Here is an 18,955-nt window from a genome sequence, read left to right as displayed (position 1 = left end):
TTCCCAGGGCCCTCCTTACTGATCTGGGCACTCACTGCCCAGGGCCACTCAGCTCTCCAGGGATTTCTCAGCAAGAATCTGAATGACCACAATTAAATCCTGTTCAAGTCACACCCACCATCCTAGCGGCTCAGGAGGCTGAGGCAGGAGGATCTCAAGTTCAAAACCAGCCTCAGCAACTTAGCGAGGCCCCAAGCAACTTAGATCCTGTCTCAAAATAAAAAATACAGAGGCCGGGAATGTAACTCAGTGATAAAGTGCCCCCAGGTTTCATCCCCAGTACCAAAAAAAAAAAAAAAAAAGCTAAGTAACATTAATCTTCAACTCTTAGAAAGATTCCTTGAAATTTTTCTTGCTGTTTAATTTCAAGATTGTTTTAATTCAATCACTTTAGATTTTTATGATTATTTATTCATACTAAAAGTGTGGGGCTGGGTTGTGGCTCAGTGATAGGGCACTTGGCTGGCAAGTGTGAGGCACTGGGTTTGATCCTCAGCACCACATAAAAAATATAAAGGTCCATCCAACACCAGAATATATAATTCTTTAAAAATTAAAAAAAAAAAGTGTGGCACTGGATTTAACAATCAGCGGGCTCCATGGCGCTTGCCTACGATTCTAGCTGAGGCAGGAGGATCACACCCAAGCAATTTAGAGAGACCCTGCCTCAAATGAAAATGCAAGGGGCTGGGATGTAGCTCAGCGGTAAAGTGCCCCTGGGTTCAACCCCCAGTGACTAAATAAATGAGTAAATAAATAAAGCCGTGGAGGAGGCCGGAGCCCTGCGGCCCCTCAGCCTGGGCCGGCCGCCCCTCCTGCTCGGGGCTCTGGCTCGCCCGGCCCAGCTGCGCGGCGGGGTCAGGGAGAGCCCCTCCAGCCGAGAGGGCTCTGCCAGCCCCCTGCAGCCCCTGCGGGCACCGGGTGGGGGTCCTGGGAGCCTGACTGCCAGAGCCTGAGGCCCCAGGCTGGAGGTCAGGGCTGGGTGGACAGGCGGGGCGGCCGTGTCCCCAGTGGGTGCGAGAGGCCAGGAGGCAGTCCACCGATCCCTGATCAGGAGAAGCAGGGCCCTGAGCCCCCGAGTGGGCTTAGTCTGCAGGCGGCAGGAAGTCAAGAGGGGCCTCGGGTGGGCAGGGAAGAGGCGTGCGCCCTCTGACCCTGCCAGGTGTCAGGGGCTTGTGATGACCCCTCTTCTGGGTCCCACCAAGCAGGACAGAAGGGGAACCCACACCAAGGGAGCGTCTCATGGTGTGCATCACCAGAGCCCAAGTGAACAGGGAGGGCTGCTTGGAGGAGGTGGCATCTGTGGTAGTGACCACCGGTCAGGGATGGTGACCAGGCAGAGATAACTGCAGGTACAAAGGCCCTGAGGCCTCCGTGGGGCAGGAGGCGAGGAGGAGGAGGAGCCAGGAGGTCTGGATGCCTGGGAAGCACGGGCAGGGACAGTCAGCCGAGGGTCAGAGACAAGCAGGCAGCAGTGGGGAGGGAGAGCCAGGGCTGCTGGCCGGCGGGTGAGTTTCAGGGGCTGAGCTGCAGGCATGCTGAGCGGATGGGGCAGGCTCCGGCACTGAAGCGGCCACCGGCCTCCTGACCCTCCACATCAACCTCAGTCCTCCCTCCTCACCAGAGGAGGCCTAGGCCCAAATCCCCAGTGGGAGCTGGCCTCCTGCCCCCAGCCCCGGGCGGGGGACCCCACCCCAACTCTGGCCACCGCTGGGTCACGTCTGTTTACTCTGCAGGAATTCATGACCCAGGACCTGCAGAGCCAGGGGCACTGGCCTTGACCTGCTGATCCACTGGCCGCTGGCGGATGGGCCCCCGTCCCATCAGGCTCTGGGGATCCTCGGGGGCAGGTCTTGGCTTGGCCTGAGGTCCTCTGAGGGCCAGAGAGGAACACACCTCTTTCCCTTCAGCCTGTCCTTCCAGGACCTTCCTGGAGCATCGAGCAGTCAGACGTCAGAGGCACTTACAACTTGGGAGCCAGAGGAAGGCAGAAAGGGAGTCACCGGCCATTGTTCTCTAGGGCAAGTGGCTGCCCTGGGGCCACCCAGTGACTGTCACAGAGGAGCAGGGAGGGAAACGCCCCCGGCCAGAGCCACACCCACTGCCCCTGCTCTGCCCTCAGAGGTCTGCCTGGGCCGCTCCCTCCCAGCCACTCTGCGCACTTGGGAACCAGGTGCTGGAGAAGGCGGTCCTCCCCGTCCTCCCAGGCCCTGTGTCCCCTGGAGGAGGGGCTGGAACTCAGCTCAGGCCCCAGCTGTGGTGTGCACAGAAGGGAGGTGTGCACAGAAGGGAGGTGTGCACAGAAGGGAGGGAAGTCAGATCATCCTGTGTGCCTGGACCCGCTGCTCCACCGAAGCTCCCAGGAGCCTCAGTCTGTGGAGCGCCAGGTCGACCTGCTGTGTACTGGCCCTGGCTTCCACAGGGTGGACCTGTCCAGCAGTGAGCCTCAAGACCTGCTGGTCTGCCTGGCATCCGTGTTCTTGGAAAACATGTCCCGGGCGCCCTCCCAATGCCAGTCCCTGACGGGACGGGCTGGAGGCAGAGGGCTGCTGCTCACCAGAGGGCAGGAGAGGACACTGTGCATTCTGAGCCCGCAGGATGCTGCCAGGACTGTGGACGTCAGACCCCCCGTGCCATCTCCTGCCTTCAGAAAGATGCAGGACGGGAGGCCAGACAGGACCCCAGGCACTGCTCCCTGTGGGCTGCCGGGGAACTTCCTGCCCCACCCCAGGTCCTCCTCCCTCAGCTGGGACGCCTTCCACCTGGGGTCACCCCACAGCCTGCTGCTCGGGCTCTTGGTCACAGCAGCCCCTCTTGGTGCCAGGCAGTGCAGGGCATTCACAGGGTCAGACCAATCCGGGAACCAAGTCGAGCTTGGGAAGCCGAGGAAGTGGAGAGGTTCCGCCAGGCAGGGAGCTAGGGCTGCTGCCCATTCTGCTCCTAGAGATGCCCACCAGCCACCCAGGTGCCCCAGTGTCCATGACGGTTTTTTGTTATATTTTTAGTTGGCAATGGGCCTTTGTCTTATCCGTTTAAATGCAGTGCTGAGCACTGAGCCCAGGCCTTGCTCGTTCACAACCCCAGCTGTCCGCGACACTCCCAGGACCCCTTTTTCTTCCTCCTCCCTGGGCCTGGGTGGACCTCAGGGTCTCGTGCTAGCACAGCATTGGAAGTGTCTCTGACACTTTGCTGGTAAGCTGCCTGGCATCAGTGCCCACGTTCAATCAGAAGGGCTGGCAGGGGCGCGGGTCCCCAGACAGTGGAGGCCAGAGCTGCTCTGCTGCAGCGGTAAACCTGGCCGCTGCTCCTCCTACAGTCCTGATGGCGGGCCAGGCCCACTCCCCATCTACCCCTCACTTCAGCCTTCCTGCCAGCCCGGACCCCAGTAGACCCACACAGTGGCCTGTGAACCCCCATGGTCCAGCATGCAGAGCAGGCCAGGCCTGCCCAGGGTCCCACAAGCAACTGTGCCCGTGGGGGACCTGTGGGGGCAGGCCAGCTCCTCCAGTGGACCTCCTCCCACGCACCCTGGGGTCAGCCCCTGCCCAAGCCTCCTCCCCAGGGTCAGCCTGGAGCCCACTCCATAGCAAGCTCTCAGGTGCCAGTGGTGCTGAGGCAGAGGAACCTGGGCAGCGGGTACTGCTGCAGGCCTCTCTCACCCGCTCTGCCCCTGCCCCTTTCTGGCCAGCTGGCACAGCCCTGTTAGCAGTGGGGCCAGGCAGACTGGGAGCCCTTGCTGGAGGCAGCAAGGCCGCCCTGTACCACTGCAGGCTGGAGCAGTAGGAGACCCTGGTCCAAACTCTGCCGCCTGGACTCCGAGCAGGAATGTCAGCATTCCCTGCATGCAGGCTGGAGGGTCCCAGCAGCCCTATGGGCCCCTGCTCCCTCTGGCCTCTCCCAAAGTCCAGGCTGTGGGTCGTTCACAGCTGGGGAAGATCTCATGCCTGTGGACTGGAAATGGAATTTCCTCCAGTCTCTGTCCCTGACTTGTGTGCCTCTAGGTCTGTTTCCCCAGTTGTCAAGCACTGGAGGTTTGGAGTGGGCAGGAAAAGGGAGAGCCCTACAGCGCTGCTTGCCTAGCTCTGGGGTTCCAGGAGTAAACGGAGAACCCCAGTCCTGGGGGAGGAGAACCCCCGGCGGGAGCGCAGGCGACTCCCCGGCCGGGCGCTGTCCGCGGTGCTGAAACCTCTCACCCGCGTGCCTGGGGTGGTAGTTCGCTCGCGTCTACACCTCCACAACGGTACTCTCGCCCCACCAAGGACGCACTCCCGCACACCCTGTACACCGCTCACCACACCGCCCACCGATGAACACGCTCACCCACACGCCACCCCAACACAGGCCTCAGTGACCCACCAGACACACCCCTGGGGACACGCCTCCCCTAGATCACCAGGCACACGCCCCCAGGACCTCCGCCCCGTCACTGTTGCTGTGCGCACACGCGCGACCTGCAGTGACACGCACTGTCCACTCTCGCCGGTCACACAATGCACGCCCAGAAAGGTCCGCAAGCACACCGGGCCGTGGCTCTGCTCTAAGGCTCTCCACACAAATCCACACCGACATCTACATGCCCACCGACACATGGGAACACCCCGCAGCCGCTCGGCGGGAGACGCAACTTGGAGACCCCCACCCGTTCTGCACCCTCTGCACGCTACCCAGACGCGCCTGTCGAGCGGTTCAGGTGAACACGGTGGAGTGCGCCGTGACCGCTTAACCCCTTCCCAACCGGTCTCGCCCGGGCGCGTCCTTCCCGGGCGCCCTTCCCTCCCTCCTCCCCTGCCTCCTCCGCGCCCACGTTCCCCTCTATTCGTCCTATCCGCCCCTCCGCGCTCAGACGCTGGCCCTGTGGCCCGCAGCGTGCGCCCATCAAACCTGCAGCAAGGCGGTGCCGGGGATGTCAGGGCGCGTGGGAAGGGGCGCGCCGGGGTCACCCGGGAGCACACTCAGCCCCTCAGTCTCCCCAAGGGCGGAGCCTCCCTCGTCTTGGTCACTCTGGGGCGGGCCTCGGGCACGCCCGAAGTCACCGAGGGGCCCCCTCCGAGGTCACCGGCCGGACGCGCTGCCCCGCCCTCCCGGGCGCTCCAAGGACGGCCCCCGCGTGCGCCGCTCTAGGGCCCCTCCGGATGGCCGGCCCCTCCCGAAGGCGGTACCTGAAGTCGCTGTACGGGTGGATGATCCAGGCCCCCGCCGATTTCACGCGCTCCTGCTCGCGCTCCACTGCCTTCTGGCTGCCGAACATCCGCAGCGAGAACTTGTTGACGCCGGGCTGCAGGAGCGCGCCGAACTGGCGCTGCAGGAAGCTGGCCTGGCTGCCGCGAGGTTCCCCTGCCGGGCCCGCCTCCTCGCTGCCGGCCTCGTCCGCCGGCCCCGCCGCGCCCGGCGCCGCCGCGGGCCCCGAGGCCGCCCCGCGGCACGAGAACGACACCTTGGGGCCGCGCGCTGGGCCCTCGGGACCCGCGGGACTGCACTGCGGATCGCCGCGCCCGCACTCGCCGTTTGGGCTGCCCTTGGCGGCGCCGGGGGTGCCCGGGCGCCCGCACGAGCTGTCGCGGCTGCGGAGCCGGGCGCGCGGGCCGCCCTCGTCCGCCGCCTCGGGGGGCGCCGCCTCGGCCCGCGGCGGCTGCTGTGGGGGAGCGGGCGCGGGGCCCGGGGGCGGCGCAGGCGGCGGCGGCGGCGGCGGCTGCTGCTGGGGGGGCGCGGGCGGCGGCGGCGGCGGCGGCCCCGGCGCAGGGGTCGCGCCCGGGCTCTCCCCGGGCCGCCCGCCGCCCCCGCGCGCGTCCATGGCGAGGCGGCGCCGGGCAGTGCGGAGCGGAGCCGCCGCCGCCGCCGCCGCCGGCCCGAGCCCGAGGGAGGGGGGAGGCGGGGGCGGGACGGGGAGGAGCCGCGGGGGGCGGAGCCTCGACCTCGGGGGAGGGGCGGGGGCGCGAGCCCTGCCTCCGCCCGAGCCCCCGGCCCGCGCGCTCCAACACGGCTGCGCCGGGGAAACTGAGGCCCGAGGCAGCGAGCGGGCCAAGGTCAGGCGGCTCCAGGCCTTGGAGGCTCGTCCAGGCCTCTCTCCGAGGGGAAACTGAGGCCCGCGAAGTGGAAGGACGTACCCAAGGTCACCGAGCCCAGCCTGTGGGCTGGGGCCTCTGCGCGCGACCTCTGCGAGGCCCTTCCCCGCGCCTCGGGCTCACCTCTATCCGGAGGTGACGCGGGTCCGGGAGACGCGCCGCCCCCGCGCTGGTGCCGGCCTCCTTCCTTTCCCTAGGTGCAAATTTCCTTAATAAAAAATTGCTTGTAAAGGCCACCAGGGCCCTGGCTCTGTCGCGTGCGTGCACTGGACAAAACCCCTGGAACGTGCGTGGGGAGCTGCCTGCAGGGCTGTGTGGTCAGTTTTGGGAGGCTGGCGAACCCACGCTCATCCCCTCTCCTGAATCTGCATGTGGGAGACCGAGGTAGAGTCCTGCAGGAAGAGGTCAATAGAGCCACCCAAGGGAACTGTCTACCCCAACCCCAAATGGTGCCCTGGAGCTCACGGGGGACTCCCATGAGCCTGGTGGCTTTAGTTCACCATTGCCTTCCAATGGTTTCAGGCTTTCCCCTCAGGGGAAGCCCCCTTGTCAGGGTCGAGCTGCCCCAGTGGGCTCTGCAAGGTCACCTCGGTCCTGACTCTAGTCCCCCACTCTACCCCAGCTCCACTGCAGAGTCGGGGAGGCTGACATGAGACCGAGGGGCTCAAGGGAAGTGGAGAGAGAGGAGAGGCCCCCACAAGGAAGAGAGGGTTTGGAAATGGTGGGGATCCTGCTGCCTGGGACCCTCCTAGACAACCCTGGACCCTCCTGAGCCCTTCTCCCCCAGAACCCTCCTGGACCCTCTGGATTTCATGATCTTCCTGGCTTGATGTCACATTGGACGGTGACTCTGGATGCCCTCCTCCTCCTGGACACTGAGGCCAGGAGGGTGGAGATGTGGCTCGTCAGGCACACAGCAGGTGTTCAGTAGTAACTGAGGGACAGGCCCTGTCCCAGTGCTTGTCTCATCTGACAGTGGACGCGCTGAGCCCCGTCACTCCTGCCAGGCTACCTGAACCTGGGGACCCCCATTTCACCCCTGAGCAGTCAGCAGCAGAGTTGGCAGTGCCAGGCTGCAGCCCACCCCAGGCCGATGCATGTTCCGGCTGAAGGGGGCTCTTTCATATTCACCCTGGGAAGATGTCAGACTGGGCAGGTCGCCAGAGCCCTGGGGCTTGCTGCTGCATGCAGAGGAGGCAGGCCTGGCTGCCAGGGGACCCACCGTGCCTGGCAGGGGGAGAGGCTGATGGACTCTGCTGCTGCCCATGATTCATAAAGGACTCAGGGCTCTGGGGGCCCTAATCCCTCTCTGAGCCTGGGGTCCTGGTCACTAGGTTCTGGCAACTCCTCCCCACCCACGGCCCCCACCCTAGGCCCGGCATCACCAGCGAACTCAGGGACAGCTCACACTAACCACCCGCTCAGGCCAGAGGGCTTGCCATTCATCCAGCTATTCAAGAAATACTCATGAAGCACCTGATCCAGGGACTGGGATTCAGAGTGGGGCCCCCGGTCAGCAGAGGAGACACAACAAGCACAGGAATGCGAGCTTTCAAGATCTCGTCTTGTCCACTGGCAGGAACTCCAGCCAGAGGGGATGAGGAAGTGGATGTCCAGGAAAGCCTGAAACGGGAGGAGAGTGCCACAGGGACTTCTGGGGAAGCGGGTCCAGGCAGGCACCATGGCCGTGCAAAGGCCTTGAGGCCAGGTCACACTGGCTTGGGTGAGAGGCAGGGAGATCTAGGGCCTGGGGGCCACAGTTGACCCCTGGGTAGTCCATACTGTCCTGCTGCTTTGAACCTCGTGGCTCCCATTGCCTCTGAGGAAACCCCCATGCCCTGCTGTTTCTGGCGTGGGTGGCCCAGCACTGGACGTCAGACCTCCTCCCTGCCCTGCTGCTCACAGGTGTCCAGCTCCGGGCTTCCCTCTGCTGCACCTCACAGCACTTCAGAAGCCCCCCGCAGGTCCAGCTCCCGGATGGATGTGAGCAACACAGGGTTAGGACCAGGGAGGTGGACTTGAACCAGGAGGCCCATCCCGCACTCAGTGAACGTCCAAGCCTTTGCCTGGCCAGACTGGGCCCAGGTTTACGTGGGTGAAACTAGGCTTGGGAAGGGGCAGTCGGGCAGGTCTCGGCCACACGCGGCCCTGAGGTGGGTGGTGGGTGTGGCTGGCTGCAGCGCCCAGCCTATCTCCCCAGTGTCTGCACAGGGAGGGAGCTCTGTGCTGTCCACTTGGCATTTGCTCAGATTTTCTGTCCTGAGGTGGGAGAGACCCATGTCTGGTGATTCTGCTTCAGGGCTCCTCGCCCCTCAGCTGTGCCAGGCGGACACTCCCTCCTGGGCCTCAGTGCCTCCAAGGCCCCAGGATGGTGGGAGCACAGCAGGGTGGGAGGGCAGCTGTCCTCAGGGGGCAGGAAGGGCCGGGGGGCTGGCAGCAGTCAGCCTGGAGCAGGAGCTGGCCACCAGCCGCCAGTCTGGGTGGAGTCCAGCCCATGAATGAGCCCTTGTTTGTGCAAGGCCGCCTAGCCCTGGCCCTGCCCCTCTGCCCCCTGGGGGCTGGGGCTGCTGAGACCCCACAGTTCCTGGGGACCCTGGCCGCCACCTCCCAAAGGCTTCAAGCGCTGGACGAAGGCCGTTCACCTGGTGCCGGGGCCCCACCTCACCCCTGGGAAGCAGGCCTGTTTCGCAGCACTGCAGACACCCAGCAGTGGCCTGGCGCTAGCCAGGGCTGCGCAGGACAGGTGGCGTGCTGCGGGCCACACCGGGCGCACGTGGGCAGAGAATCCCTGGCGAGCAGCCCCACCCTCACCTCACGCCCTCGTCGGGAGGCTCTGCCAGCCCATCTAGGTAGAGGGAGCAACACGGCAGGACGGGCAGTGCTCGGCCCCCAGGGAAGCAGCCCCAAGCAGGCTGGGCTGGGCAGTGTCCCCAGGTGGGCCATCCAGCCTAGGCATACCACAGGCACCAGTGTGCCCCGAGTGGGCACCCCTGTGACCGGTCGGAGTAAATGGCTACCAGGTGCTGCCTGGGACTCCAGGTCTTATGCAGGCAGGTGAGGACTCAGGTGGGTCCAGCTGGAGATGTAGAGAGGCCAGGCAGCCAGTGGCCCAGGAAGCTGGGCCATGAGGGGCTGGCCCAGTTGATCCTCTGGGTGGGATGCCCACGCCCTGGCAAGGATCTCGCTGGGTGTGTGGGGCCCCCTGGTGGCAGCGGAGGAGAGGGCATGGTGCAGCCCCAAAGTCACCCTAGGCTTCTGGCCAATCTTGAGGCCGATTGCCCTAGGGATGGGCCATGGGCCAGGATTTTCCGGCTTCTCTGGATCCACTCCCCACCCTGGGATATGCCAATTTCACATCTGACCAGGTTTCTGCTTTTCTGGGAACTGGGGAGGAGTGTTGCTAAAGGTCGGATCTCTGCTCCAGGCCCTCAGCAGGGCGCTCTCCCCTCTAGAACCTGTACCCAGCAGCCAGAACAGGCAGGGGACTGGGGCAGGCTGTGTGCAGGCAACCCCTTCTTGAGGTCAGGCCCCCCTCACTGTGGGCACTACCCATAGTGCCCTCAGGCCTCGGTTTGTGTGTGGTGCTAGAGACACAACACACCCCCACCATTTTTATCTTGAGACAGGGTCTTGCTAAGTTGCCCAGGCTGGCCCCAAACTTGCAATCCTCCTGCCTCAGCTTCCTGAGAGGCAGGGAGGCACCCAGCAAGGCAGGGACTGGCAGGCAAACTGTCTCACGGGCAGCTGGAGTGAGGCCCAGGCCACCCCCTGCCAGAGGTGCCGCCTGTTCCTGAACCTCGCGGGACTCACAGGGCAGGACACCTGGGCTCCAGGTTCAGAGCACGTGGGGGGGACAGCAGAGGTTGCCCACAGGCCTCCCACACCTGTGACTCCACTCACTGCCCTGGGTGCTTGCAGGACGGTGCCACCCACAGGGTCCTGCCACCTGGGGTCATCACAGCCAAGGTGAGCACAAGGTGGGGTGGGGTCAGTCTTTATTGTAGGGTTCCCACCAAGCCCGACACTGGAAGGGGGCGCTGCTATCCTCACAGTTGGAGCTGGGGAGTCCTGGTGTCCTGTCCCCTGGCATGCAGACATTGGGAGGGAGTGGAGGGTCACTTGGGAGCAGTGAAGGGGTCACTCTGCAAGTGAGTGAGTAGAGGGACAGGCCCCCCTCCACCACCAAGAGGTCTGAGCTGTCCCTGAGTCGCTCCTGGGTCAAAACCAGACCTGCAACCCTCACAAAGAAACAACCATGGAAGCTCAGGGGCAGTTACACAGCGCTGGCTTCAGATAGGCAGAGGGCTGAACCTGGGGGCTGGGGGAGGGCCACACGCCCACCCGGGAGCCCAGGCGTGGCCAGAAGACTCAGACACTTGGGCTCCAGTGACACATTTAAAGAGGAGAACACCTACAGCAGTCTACGCGTAAACCCTACTTTGTCTCAACTAGAACGGGAGCAGGGCTGCACTCTGGCTGGCTTGCTCTGGCAGGGTGGGCTTTCTCGGAGGTGAGAGGATCCGGGATCTTGCACACGGGGATGGGCTCCTGCTGGAGGCACAGATGCACACACTGGGCTCCAGCACGCGGTTCCCGTCCTGGGGTGCCTGGGGGGGCAGGGGTCCCTCAATACCAGCCCCACCCTGCACCCTGGGGCCAGGGGGTCCCAGAGCCGCCGTGCACCTGCTCAGGTGGCATTCCTCTGACGGACACTCTTGCCCTTGTCGTTCACATGATGCCCGCTGCTCTTCCTGGGGACACAGGGCAGGGCCTCAGGTCATGTGTTGGAGGACAGAGCGTCCCCAAAACCCACCACGCCTCCGCAGCACCCTGCCTGCCCGCCCGGGAGCTCCCGACCCTCCCTTGGTGCTGGGACTTACAGTGGAGCTGCGCCGGCATCGTCATCTGTGGGTGCAGCCAACATGGAAGAGAGGAGACGGGCATCAGTAGGCCACGAGCCACAGGCCCTTCCAGGCAGCAGCCGTGCAGGGAAGCTGGTACTCTCACCCTCGCCGTGCACCCCAAACACACCGTGGCTTTGGTCTTGCCCGCCCCCTGGCTAAAGAACAGCCAGGCACAGCCCAGGGCCCTGTCCCATGCAGGCAGCCCACATCCAGGGCAGGTGTGAAGGCGCCACGCCCAGCGCCAGCAGAGGCTCAGGGCTGCTGCCTCACGCAGCCACGTCAGGCGCTCGGGGCCCCAAGCCACGCCATGCAGTCAAGGGCTCACCGGCCCCACAGCCCTCAAGCCTGCAGTGGCCAGAGGGCGCCTGGGGGTGCAGAGAGCACCACTTACCGTGGAGGATGCCAGCTTGTGGCCAGGGAGGAGAGAAGGGGCAGTGAGGCTGTGGGCAGCCCTGCCTTCCCCAGGGCCCCACCCACCCGTGGCCCCCTCGACTGCCGCTCACCATCCAGGGTCTCATCTGGCTTTCGCCGCTTCTCGTAGATGAAGATTATGGTGACCAGCACCAGCACCTCGGCCACGATGCCCAGGAAGGGCCAGAGGGCGGCCAGGCGGCTGCGCACACGCAGTGTGATCTCAGCCTGTGCCGTGCCTTCCTGGCTGGTGCCATTGCACACGTAGGTGCCAGGATCGGTGCCCATGTCCAGGTTCTGGATGCGCAGCTCGGACCTGGCCTCTGAGGAGCTCACGTAGAACTTGCTCTGGGAGCCGTTGGCGATGACCTAGGGGGACTATGTCAGACTGGACAGGGAGTTCAGGGTCCCTACCTGTGGTCCTGCAGCCCCGGGTGCCCAGTGTAGGCCCTCACCTGGTAATGGGAGTCGACCATTTTGTACCAGGCCCAGTCGGTGACGGGTGGGTAGGAGTCTGACTTACAGACCAGAGTGACTGCCTCCCCCTCATTTGCGTGCTCAGACTTCTTCACAGCCTTAATCTTGGGGGGTCCTGGAGAGACAAGGAGGAAGCCTGATGCCCAGACCCTGCAGAGCTGCTCCTGGGCCCCTCAGCCCCCAGGCAAAGCCCCACCCAGAAGGGCATGGCAGACTGCCCTGGCCAGGCCCCGTGCAGGTGTCCCGTCATGCACTCACCGCTCACTGTGATCTCAGCCCTGCCCATGGACTCAGGGAGGAAGACACAGAAGTACCTGCCCGAGCTGTCCTCCATGTCCACCCTGCAATTAGGCAGGGGTGAGCCTGGTTCTGCAGGGTGGGGTAGCCCTGCACCCAAGAACTGGGTGCCTGTGGCCAGCAGAGGGCTGTCCTGACCCAGCCTCACAGAGCCCTGGCAAGGCTATGGGCAGCAACTTGCCAGGGATGCCCAGTGAGGTCTTCAGGAGGGGACGTGGACCAGAGGCGGCCCCAGCCCTACTTAATGAGCCTGCTGCAGCCACCGGCCTGCTCTGTGCCCATGGCCTGTCTGCTCCAGTAAGCCCAACACAAAGGGCCCTGTGCTCCCAGCCAGGAAGCCCCAATTAGGATAAGGCCCCGCTGCAGGGGTGGGCAGAGAGCAGCACAGTGCTCGGCTGCTGAGGTCTCCCAGTGTGCAGGGCCCCAAGGAGCACCCTGAGGACATGTGGGGAACAGGCCAGGTGGCAGCTGTGTCCCCAGTGTCCAGGGTGGCCTGCCCACACTGCCTCCACACCTCAGAGGACACCCGGGGCCCCAGGCCCTGGGGGCCCAAGCCTGCCAGCAGCAGCCCCCACTCACTCAAACTCTGTCTGCAGGTTGGACAGCGTGTCCTCCTTCAGCACCTTGTCGCCTTTCACCCACTGGTGGCCAGTGACCGCGGCAGCGCTATGATTCAAGGCACAGGTGAGCCGTGTCTTGGAGCCAACGTTCTCCACAGAGATCGAGATGGTGCCCGCTAGGAAGCCAAGCAAGACAGTCAACATAGGAAGTGAGGACCCCGCCAGCCACCAGCGTCCTCACTGCAGACCAAGGCCACTGCCCCATCCAAGGCGCCTCTCCTGCCGCTGCAGCACTGACCTGAGGAACCTCTGCGGACATCTGACTAGCTCAGGGTAGATGACGTCTCCCAAACCCCAACAAGGGCCAAGGCATCACCTACAGGCCTGGCCCTTGTGAACGAGGGACACACTGCCGTCCAAGACAGCAGCCCCACACTGGGGCCTGCTGGGACCCTCACCCTCACCTGCTGCAGGGCTGAGGGGCAGCCAGACAGTCCTGCTCCCAGCAGAGCAGACCTCCTGGTTGGCTGCGACATGCCCTTCAGGAACTGACTCTGAAAGCATTTAGAGCTAAAGCTGAAAAGCCCCCAGGGTTCTGGAGGCCCATGCCTGGGCTGAGCACAGCAGTGTGGACGCTCAGTGTGGCCACGCAGTGGCAGGTCCTGGACCCACTGATCAGACGCACAGGGGAGACGGGCCAGCCAGGATGGAGGGGGCTGGGCAGGCACTGGAGAGCAGGGCAGATGGACGGATGGGATGGAGTGGGATGCAGAGAACCCAGAACAGAGGGTGGGGCCTGCCTGTTCCCGCAGGCTACACCAGCACCCACTGAGCAGCAAGCCCACCCATGACTACGGGAGTCCCTGGGTCCAGGCGAGAGGGATCTTGGTGGGGAGCAGGATAGAGAGCTGGGTGGGGGGTATCTGGGTGCTACCGAGCAGGAGCCAGGGGCCAGGTGGCACAAAAGGGAAACTGAGGCAGGCACCCTGGCCACTCACGTTCGAGGACCACCACGCTTGCCTGGGCACGGACCCACTTGACCCTGGGTGCCCGGGTCAGGTGGTTGCGGTCGGGGTCGTTGCTGGCCCGGCACTCGTAGGTGCCTTCGTCCTCCATGGTGAGCTTGTCGATGGACACACTACTGGCCGCGTGCTGGTGGTAGGTGGCGTGGATGTGGATGCGGTCCAGCCGGGCGCCATCCCAGAGCTGGGAGCAGGTGTCATTGGGACCGTTCCCTTCAAACCACCACTGGATCTCGGGGACAGGGCTGCCCACGGCCTGGCAGTGCAGCTCCACACGGCCCCCCGCCCACCCCTCTTGGGAGAGTGGAGACTTGATGAAGCCAGCTATGGGGAAAGGGTTAGTGCCGCCATTACTATGAGGGAGGAGAAACCTGAGGGCAAAGGGTCAGTGCTGGCCAGGACGTCCACACCACAGGCCTGGGCGCAGAGCTAGCTAGGGCTGTCCACAGTGAACACTGCTTCCCTCCAGCTTGTGGGGAGGAGCTGGGTGCAGCAGGGTGGGGAAGAACACTGAGGCCTCGAGCCGGTGGAGCTCAGCACGGCGCATGCCCACCTGGGCCGGGTCCTTGCTGGGGACACTAGCACACAACTACAAGGTCACAGATGGCTTCAAACAAGACACAAGGCTAGAAGCTGGAGGCTGTGACTGAGGCCTGTCAGAGCCCTCCTGACAGTTCCCACAGGCAGCACCTCACTTTAGCCTGGTCCCCTCCAGGGAGAGGTACCACCCACTCAGAGACTCCCAAGCACGCGCGGGTCCCTCTGCCCGTGAGGACTGGATCAGGACTGGATCGGTCCTGGGGCGGATCAGCCCCAGAACCCCACAGGGCAGGCACTCCCTCCCCAAGGACACACTCAGAATTCCTGCAGGGCAACCAGTCAGGCAGACACGGAGAGCAGCCCAACTGGTGGAGGACCAGGCAATCCTGGTGGGATCTTAGTCCCCGTCTCTGGCCACCTGCAGGTTCTTTCTTTGAAATGGGACAGAAGGTCTCAGAACTACAGAGGGGCAGAGGACACTCATATCCCTCACTGCTGCCACTGACGCATGCGCCCTGAAACTGCCTGGGGCAGAGCACGTCTGCAGATGCACAGGCAGGTAGGGGCCCCGACTCCCAGGGCAGAAGAGGTCTCAGGCCCCCAGGTCCCAGGTCCTCTTCTCTGGAGCAAGGGAGGCACCTGCCCACCTGAGTGGTTTCAAGACCCGCAGGCAGGGCAGGGGATGACAGAGTTAGCGATTGTTGGCAGGGCCATTTTTATGAAAAGATCACCTCCAGGTAACCTACATTTCATGGGAGACGAGATTTCCCTGACTGCAAAACTAGCAGCTTGGGGCAGAGTGGAAGCAGTGAGTCAGGGCAGGAAGCGAGCGCCTTCCTGCTGGGCAGGGCGTTCCTTGGCCTCAGAACCTGCTTCTGGGCTCAACCTTACTTCACCAGGGGCTTCATGGCAAGTGGCTCCAAAGTTGCCACCTCGCTTCTCAGGCCTGACCCTCACCTGCCCCAGCCCCACCTCTCTACCAGGCTCCTAAAGAGGGGCTGCAGATGCTGACATGCCTGGACATGGCTGCCCTGTCTCTGGGGCTACTTGGGCCTAATGGTCACACACCAGGGAACCAGAGAAGGTCTCTATGTTTCAGTCTCGGGAATGTGAGGGGTCCTGTGGGAAATGAAGCCAGGCTCCATGCGCAGGTCCTGTTCACATTCCCTCTAAGTGGCCACAGACACAGGAGGGTGCAGCCTATGGCTGCCTTTCACTGGGCAGAGCTTTGGGGGTGATGCCAGCACCCAGGAGCAGAGGCCATGGGAGCTCCTGTCCCTCCACTACCCGCCTGGAGAAGACAAGCCTGGAACCTGCCATGTGATCTGCAACCCACATCCAGCACTCACCTTCATCTAAAAACAGCCACCCTCTCCCTGCCCACTTGCACCGGGCAGGGCATGAGGCCAGGCCGCTGCAGGGTAGGACCGTATATGGTAGAGGGCCCCTCCCAGAGAGCGCAGCACGGCCGCCCACGCCCTGCCTCCCTCCTCCCCCACGCAGAGCTGCCAGGAGTGGGAGGACGTGCTGGGAGGCTGGCTGTGGGCATGTCCACTCACCTACCCATCTCCCTGGGGCTCAGGTTAAGTCAAATGGCTAGCAAATGCCACCCGGGGCGCCCACCTCAGCAGGGCCCCAGTAGGAGCTTCTGAGGGGCAAGCTCGCCAGGAGAAACCTGCCATGGTCACTCAGAAGAAAGGGGCTTCACCCCAGCCCCACTACACCACAAGACGCAGGAGGTATCCACTCTGTGTGGGTGGGCTATACACCCTGACCCTCAGGCTGAGTCCCTCCAAGGGCAAAGTACAAAAGTGAGTCAGATAATCAAGCACAGACACACCCCAGGTGGCCCTATACACCTCCCACACCACAGAGGCTCTGCCTGCTGGGGGCACATCAGTGCCACAAAGCTCCCTGTGCCATCCAGGGGAGAGCAGGGAGTCTGCCAGCTGCTAGCTTTCTGTTGGCAAAAACTGGCTTGGGCTTGGAAAAGGTGAAGGTCCTCCACCCACTTAGCCACTACATGCAGAGCACTGAACCTAACCCAGGCAGGGTCGGTATGGCTCCAGCCCCTCCCCCCTGCAGTTTATCTTCCTCATTCCCCTTGTGGGGGCTCCAATCTGCACTGCCCCAGAGAGCAAGCCTCACTGCTGGGACTAAGGCCCTTGCCTGGGAGGAGGCCAATAAAGGGCCCTTTTGATTATGGACGAGGAAACGTTAAAATGGGTCAGGAGCACTGGGTGAAGCTTCTGCTATTGGCAGCCCCCTCTCTGGCCCTTGTCCAATGCCCTGCATCCACTGCTCAGGCACTGCTGCCTGGCTAAAGCCTGGGCCCCCTGCAGTAGAACACCAGACCCTTGTGTTCTGCCTTCATTATCTGTGTGATAAATCTTAACCCAGTAGAAAATGGGGGGGGGGGGTGTCTCAAATAAAGGAAGAAAATTCCCCAATGAAGCAAGAGTGCCATCTTGCTCTTCTGAAGAAACACCCCTTGGCCCTCTTCCCAGAAGGCCCCTGTGTGCAGCACTGAGCACCAAGTCTGCCAAAACAGCACTTCCTGCTTTAATCCCAGAGGCTGAGGCAATGCTGCTGCTGCCTTGAACACCTGACTCCCCTCCTAGGTCTCCATTTGCCCACTTGTAAGGAAGGAAATGGATTGGACACCATCTCACTCTGCCCAGGTCAGACAACATTCAAGAGAGCAGTACAGACCAGACTCAGGGAGCACGAGTGTGTGCCAGATGGAGACAGGGTCCAAATCCCAGCAAGAATGATAATTCCTCCAGGCCCAGTACTGAGAGTGCCAGGGCCATTCCTTGCACGTGGTCCCAGTTCATCTGAGCACACAGCCATTTTCCAGATGAGTGCCAAGCCCTGTAGGAGGAGGTCGTGGCTCCGGCAGCACAGTAACAGAGGTGCAAGAGCTGTCTGCATAACCAGGCAGGATGGGTCACCATGCAGGCATCCCACAGGCCTTGCAGGGTCCAGACTGTGGACACGGGCTGGGCAGGCACTGGACCAGCCTGAAGCCCTGACTCCCGTCGAGAGGGGCTCCTTAAGCACCCAGAGTTGAATCTCCTTTCCCCTGCGAAGGCCATGGTCAATGCCTCTGAGGCCTTCTTCCAAGAACAATCTTTCCCCTTTCTGGTCAGACAGGAGAGATCATCTCCAAAATATGATCAGGGTCTTTGCACCCACACTTCCAAGAAGGGACACTGGGGCAGCCCTGACTGTCACTGCCACCCCCAGGAACTCCCCAAGGTCTTCCCTTGTTTGCAGGAACCAGCAGGATCAGGGGCTTCACACTTGGCAGCACCCCTCCACCCCGCCCCCTTCTGTTGAGGCTCCCTGAGGCATAGGGTGTCCCTCAGCCCAGGGCCCCCAAACCTCAGGATGTCACCCCCAGGTGGACACCTCCTATACCCCTTCCCCCCCAAATCTTGGGAATGCTGCCCCAGGTATGACTATCTCTCAAGGACCCCCAGCATCACTTCTCACCCCCATCCACGAGGTCCAGGACCCCCCCAGGATATCCCCTCCACTTCCATTCCCCTAGGCCCCCCTCAGAACGCCCAGGGGTCCCTCTCGACACATCCTACCCCCAGCCGCGGGCCCCCTCCACTCTCGACCCCAGGGTCCCTCTCCCCCTCAAGCCGCGGGGACCTCGCCCCAGGCACCGCAGTACGGCGAGAAACCCCAGGGTCACCTCTCCACCCGGTACTCGGGGTGGGGACCTCGGGCGGCGGCCCCTGCTCCAGGCCCGGCCCCTTCACACCTCCCGGGGACCCGCGAACCCGGCCTGCTCCTCACCCGCCGCGGAGGCGCCCCGAACGCCCAACAGCACGAAACCCAGGAGCAGCAGCGCAGCCGCCATGTCGCCCGTCCTCCCTGCTCCCGTCCCCGTCCCGGCGCTATAAGAAGAGCGAGGCGCTGCCGGCCGCGCGCACGCAGGTGGCGTCACAGGGCGGGGCACGCCGGACGCCACGCCTTGCGCACGCGCGCACACGCACGTATGCCGGCGCCGGCCCAGGCGGCTCCCACTACGGAAGCCGCCAGGGAGGCGGTGGCAGCGGCACGTGACCCCGGCGGGCCACGCCTCCGGCCTGGGGGCGGGGCCGTGTTGCCGGACGGCGGGGGCGGGGCCTGTGGGAGGGGCGGGGCTTCGCGGCTTCTCGTTCTGTTGTTTGTTTATTTATTTATTTTGGTACAGGGGATTGAACGTTTTGGCGTCCTGGGGATTTGAACCCAGGGCCTTATGCTATATCGCCAACCTCCCCAGCCCTTTTTTGTTGTTATTACTTTTTGAGACATGGCCTCGCTTGCTGAGACTGGCTTTGAACTCCAGATCCTCCTGCCTCAGCTCCCAGGTCGCTGGGTTTACAAGCGTGCGCCACCGACCCGCTTGCCCCGTTATTTTTAAAAGTTTAAGGTTGAAATTGGTGAAAATGGCACATTTTTGGACATGAGATTCAAATAAAGCTTTTGAAAGTAATTTTAAAAAGTAAGTTTTAGCTTATTTTTGTTTTTTCTTCCCTTTTTGGAGGTATAATTTATATCTTGTAAATTTCATCACAATAAAAAGAAAAGTAGGTGCTAAGTTGGGGGGGGAGGGAGATCCCCCACCACAGCAGTAGCCGGTGGGCCTTCAGACTAGACCCAGAGGGAGAGCGAATTGTTTCTTA

The 18,955-nt window shown here is 63.1% G+C and overlaps 2 protein-coding genes across 5 annotated transcripts in view; both read right to left on the bottom strand.

The window, feature by feature from the left end:
* The window catches only part of Hcn2 (hyperpolarization activated cyclic nucleotide gated potassium and sodium channel 2), a 19,728-nt gene extending 13,937 nt beyond the window's left edge, over positions 1-5,791 (bottom strand). Inside the window, exon 1 of the mRNA XM_047538096.1 lies at positions 5,160-5,791. Coding sequence (XP_047394052.1) covers positions 5,160-5,791 — 632 coding nt within the window. The remainder of the gene's footprint in view (positions 1-5,159) is intronic.
* A 4,249-nt stretch (positions 5,792-10,040) lies between these two features.
* Bsg (basigin (Ok blood group)) lies at positions 10,041-18,238 on the bottom strand. 4 transcript variants are annotated; one of them, XM_047538133.1, is made up of 9 exons: positions 18,084-18,162; positions 13,710-14,057; positions 12,731-12,887; positions 12,113-12,195; positions 11,833-11,969; positions 11,470-11,746; positions 10,943-10,967; positions 10,746-10,813; positions 10,041-10,669 (listed from the first exon to the last, which is right to left on the bottom strand). In XM_047538133.1, the coding sequence occupies exons 1-8, from the start codon at positions 18,145-18,147 to the stop codon at positions 10,750-10,752; spliced, it is 1,155 nt and encodes a 384-aa protein (XP_047394089.1). In that variant the 5' UTR covers positions 18,148-18,162; the 3' UTR covers positions 10,041-10,669; positions 10,746-10,749. The 4 variants fall into 4 exon arrangements, with proteins under 4 accessions (XP_047394089.1, XP_047394087.1, XP_047394086.1 ...); XM_047538131.1 differs by lacking the exon at positions 13,710-14,057 and having other exon boundaries at positions 18,084-18,238; XM_047538130.1 differs by lacking the exon at positions 18,084-18,162 and having other exon boundaries at positions 10,041-10,613; positions 13,710-13,960.
* Positions 18,239-18,955: the final 717 nt, after the last annotated feature.

The sequence above is a fragment of the Sciurus carolinensis genome, unplaced genomic scaffold (genome assembly GCF_902686445.1).
Source record: "Sciurus carolinensis unplaced genomic scaffold, mSciCar1.2, whole genome shotgun sequence".
Taxonomy (NCBI): Eukaryota; Metazoa; Chordata; class Mammalia; order Rodentia; family Sciuridae; genus Sciurus; species Sciurus carolinensis.
The sequence above is the reverse complement of the archived record's forward strand: the minus strand, read 5'-3'. Positions and strand labels throughout refer to the sequence as shown.

Coding starts and splice junctions, on each gene's coding strand:
- Bsg (XM_047538133.1), bottom strand. CDS start 18,147: ATGGCGGCTGCGCTGCTGCTCCTGGGTTTCGTGCTGTTGGGCGTTCGG. Junction 14,058..18,083: donor TCGGGGCGCCTCCGCGGCGG/GTGAGGAGCAGG, acceptor CTTTCCCCATAG/CTGGCTTCATCAAGTCTCCA. Junction 10,968..11,469: donor GCCAGATGAGACCCTGGATG/GTGAGCGGCAGT, acceptor CTGCACCCACAG/ATGACGATGCCGGCGCAGCT.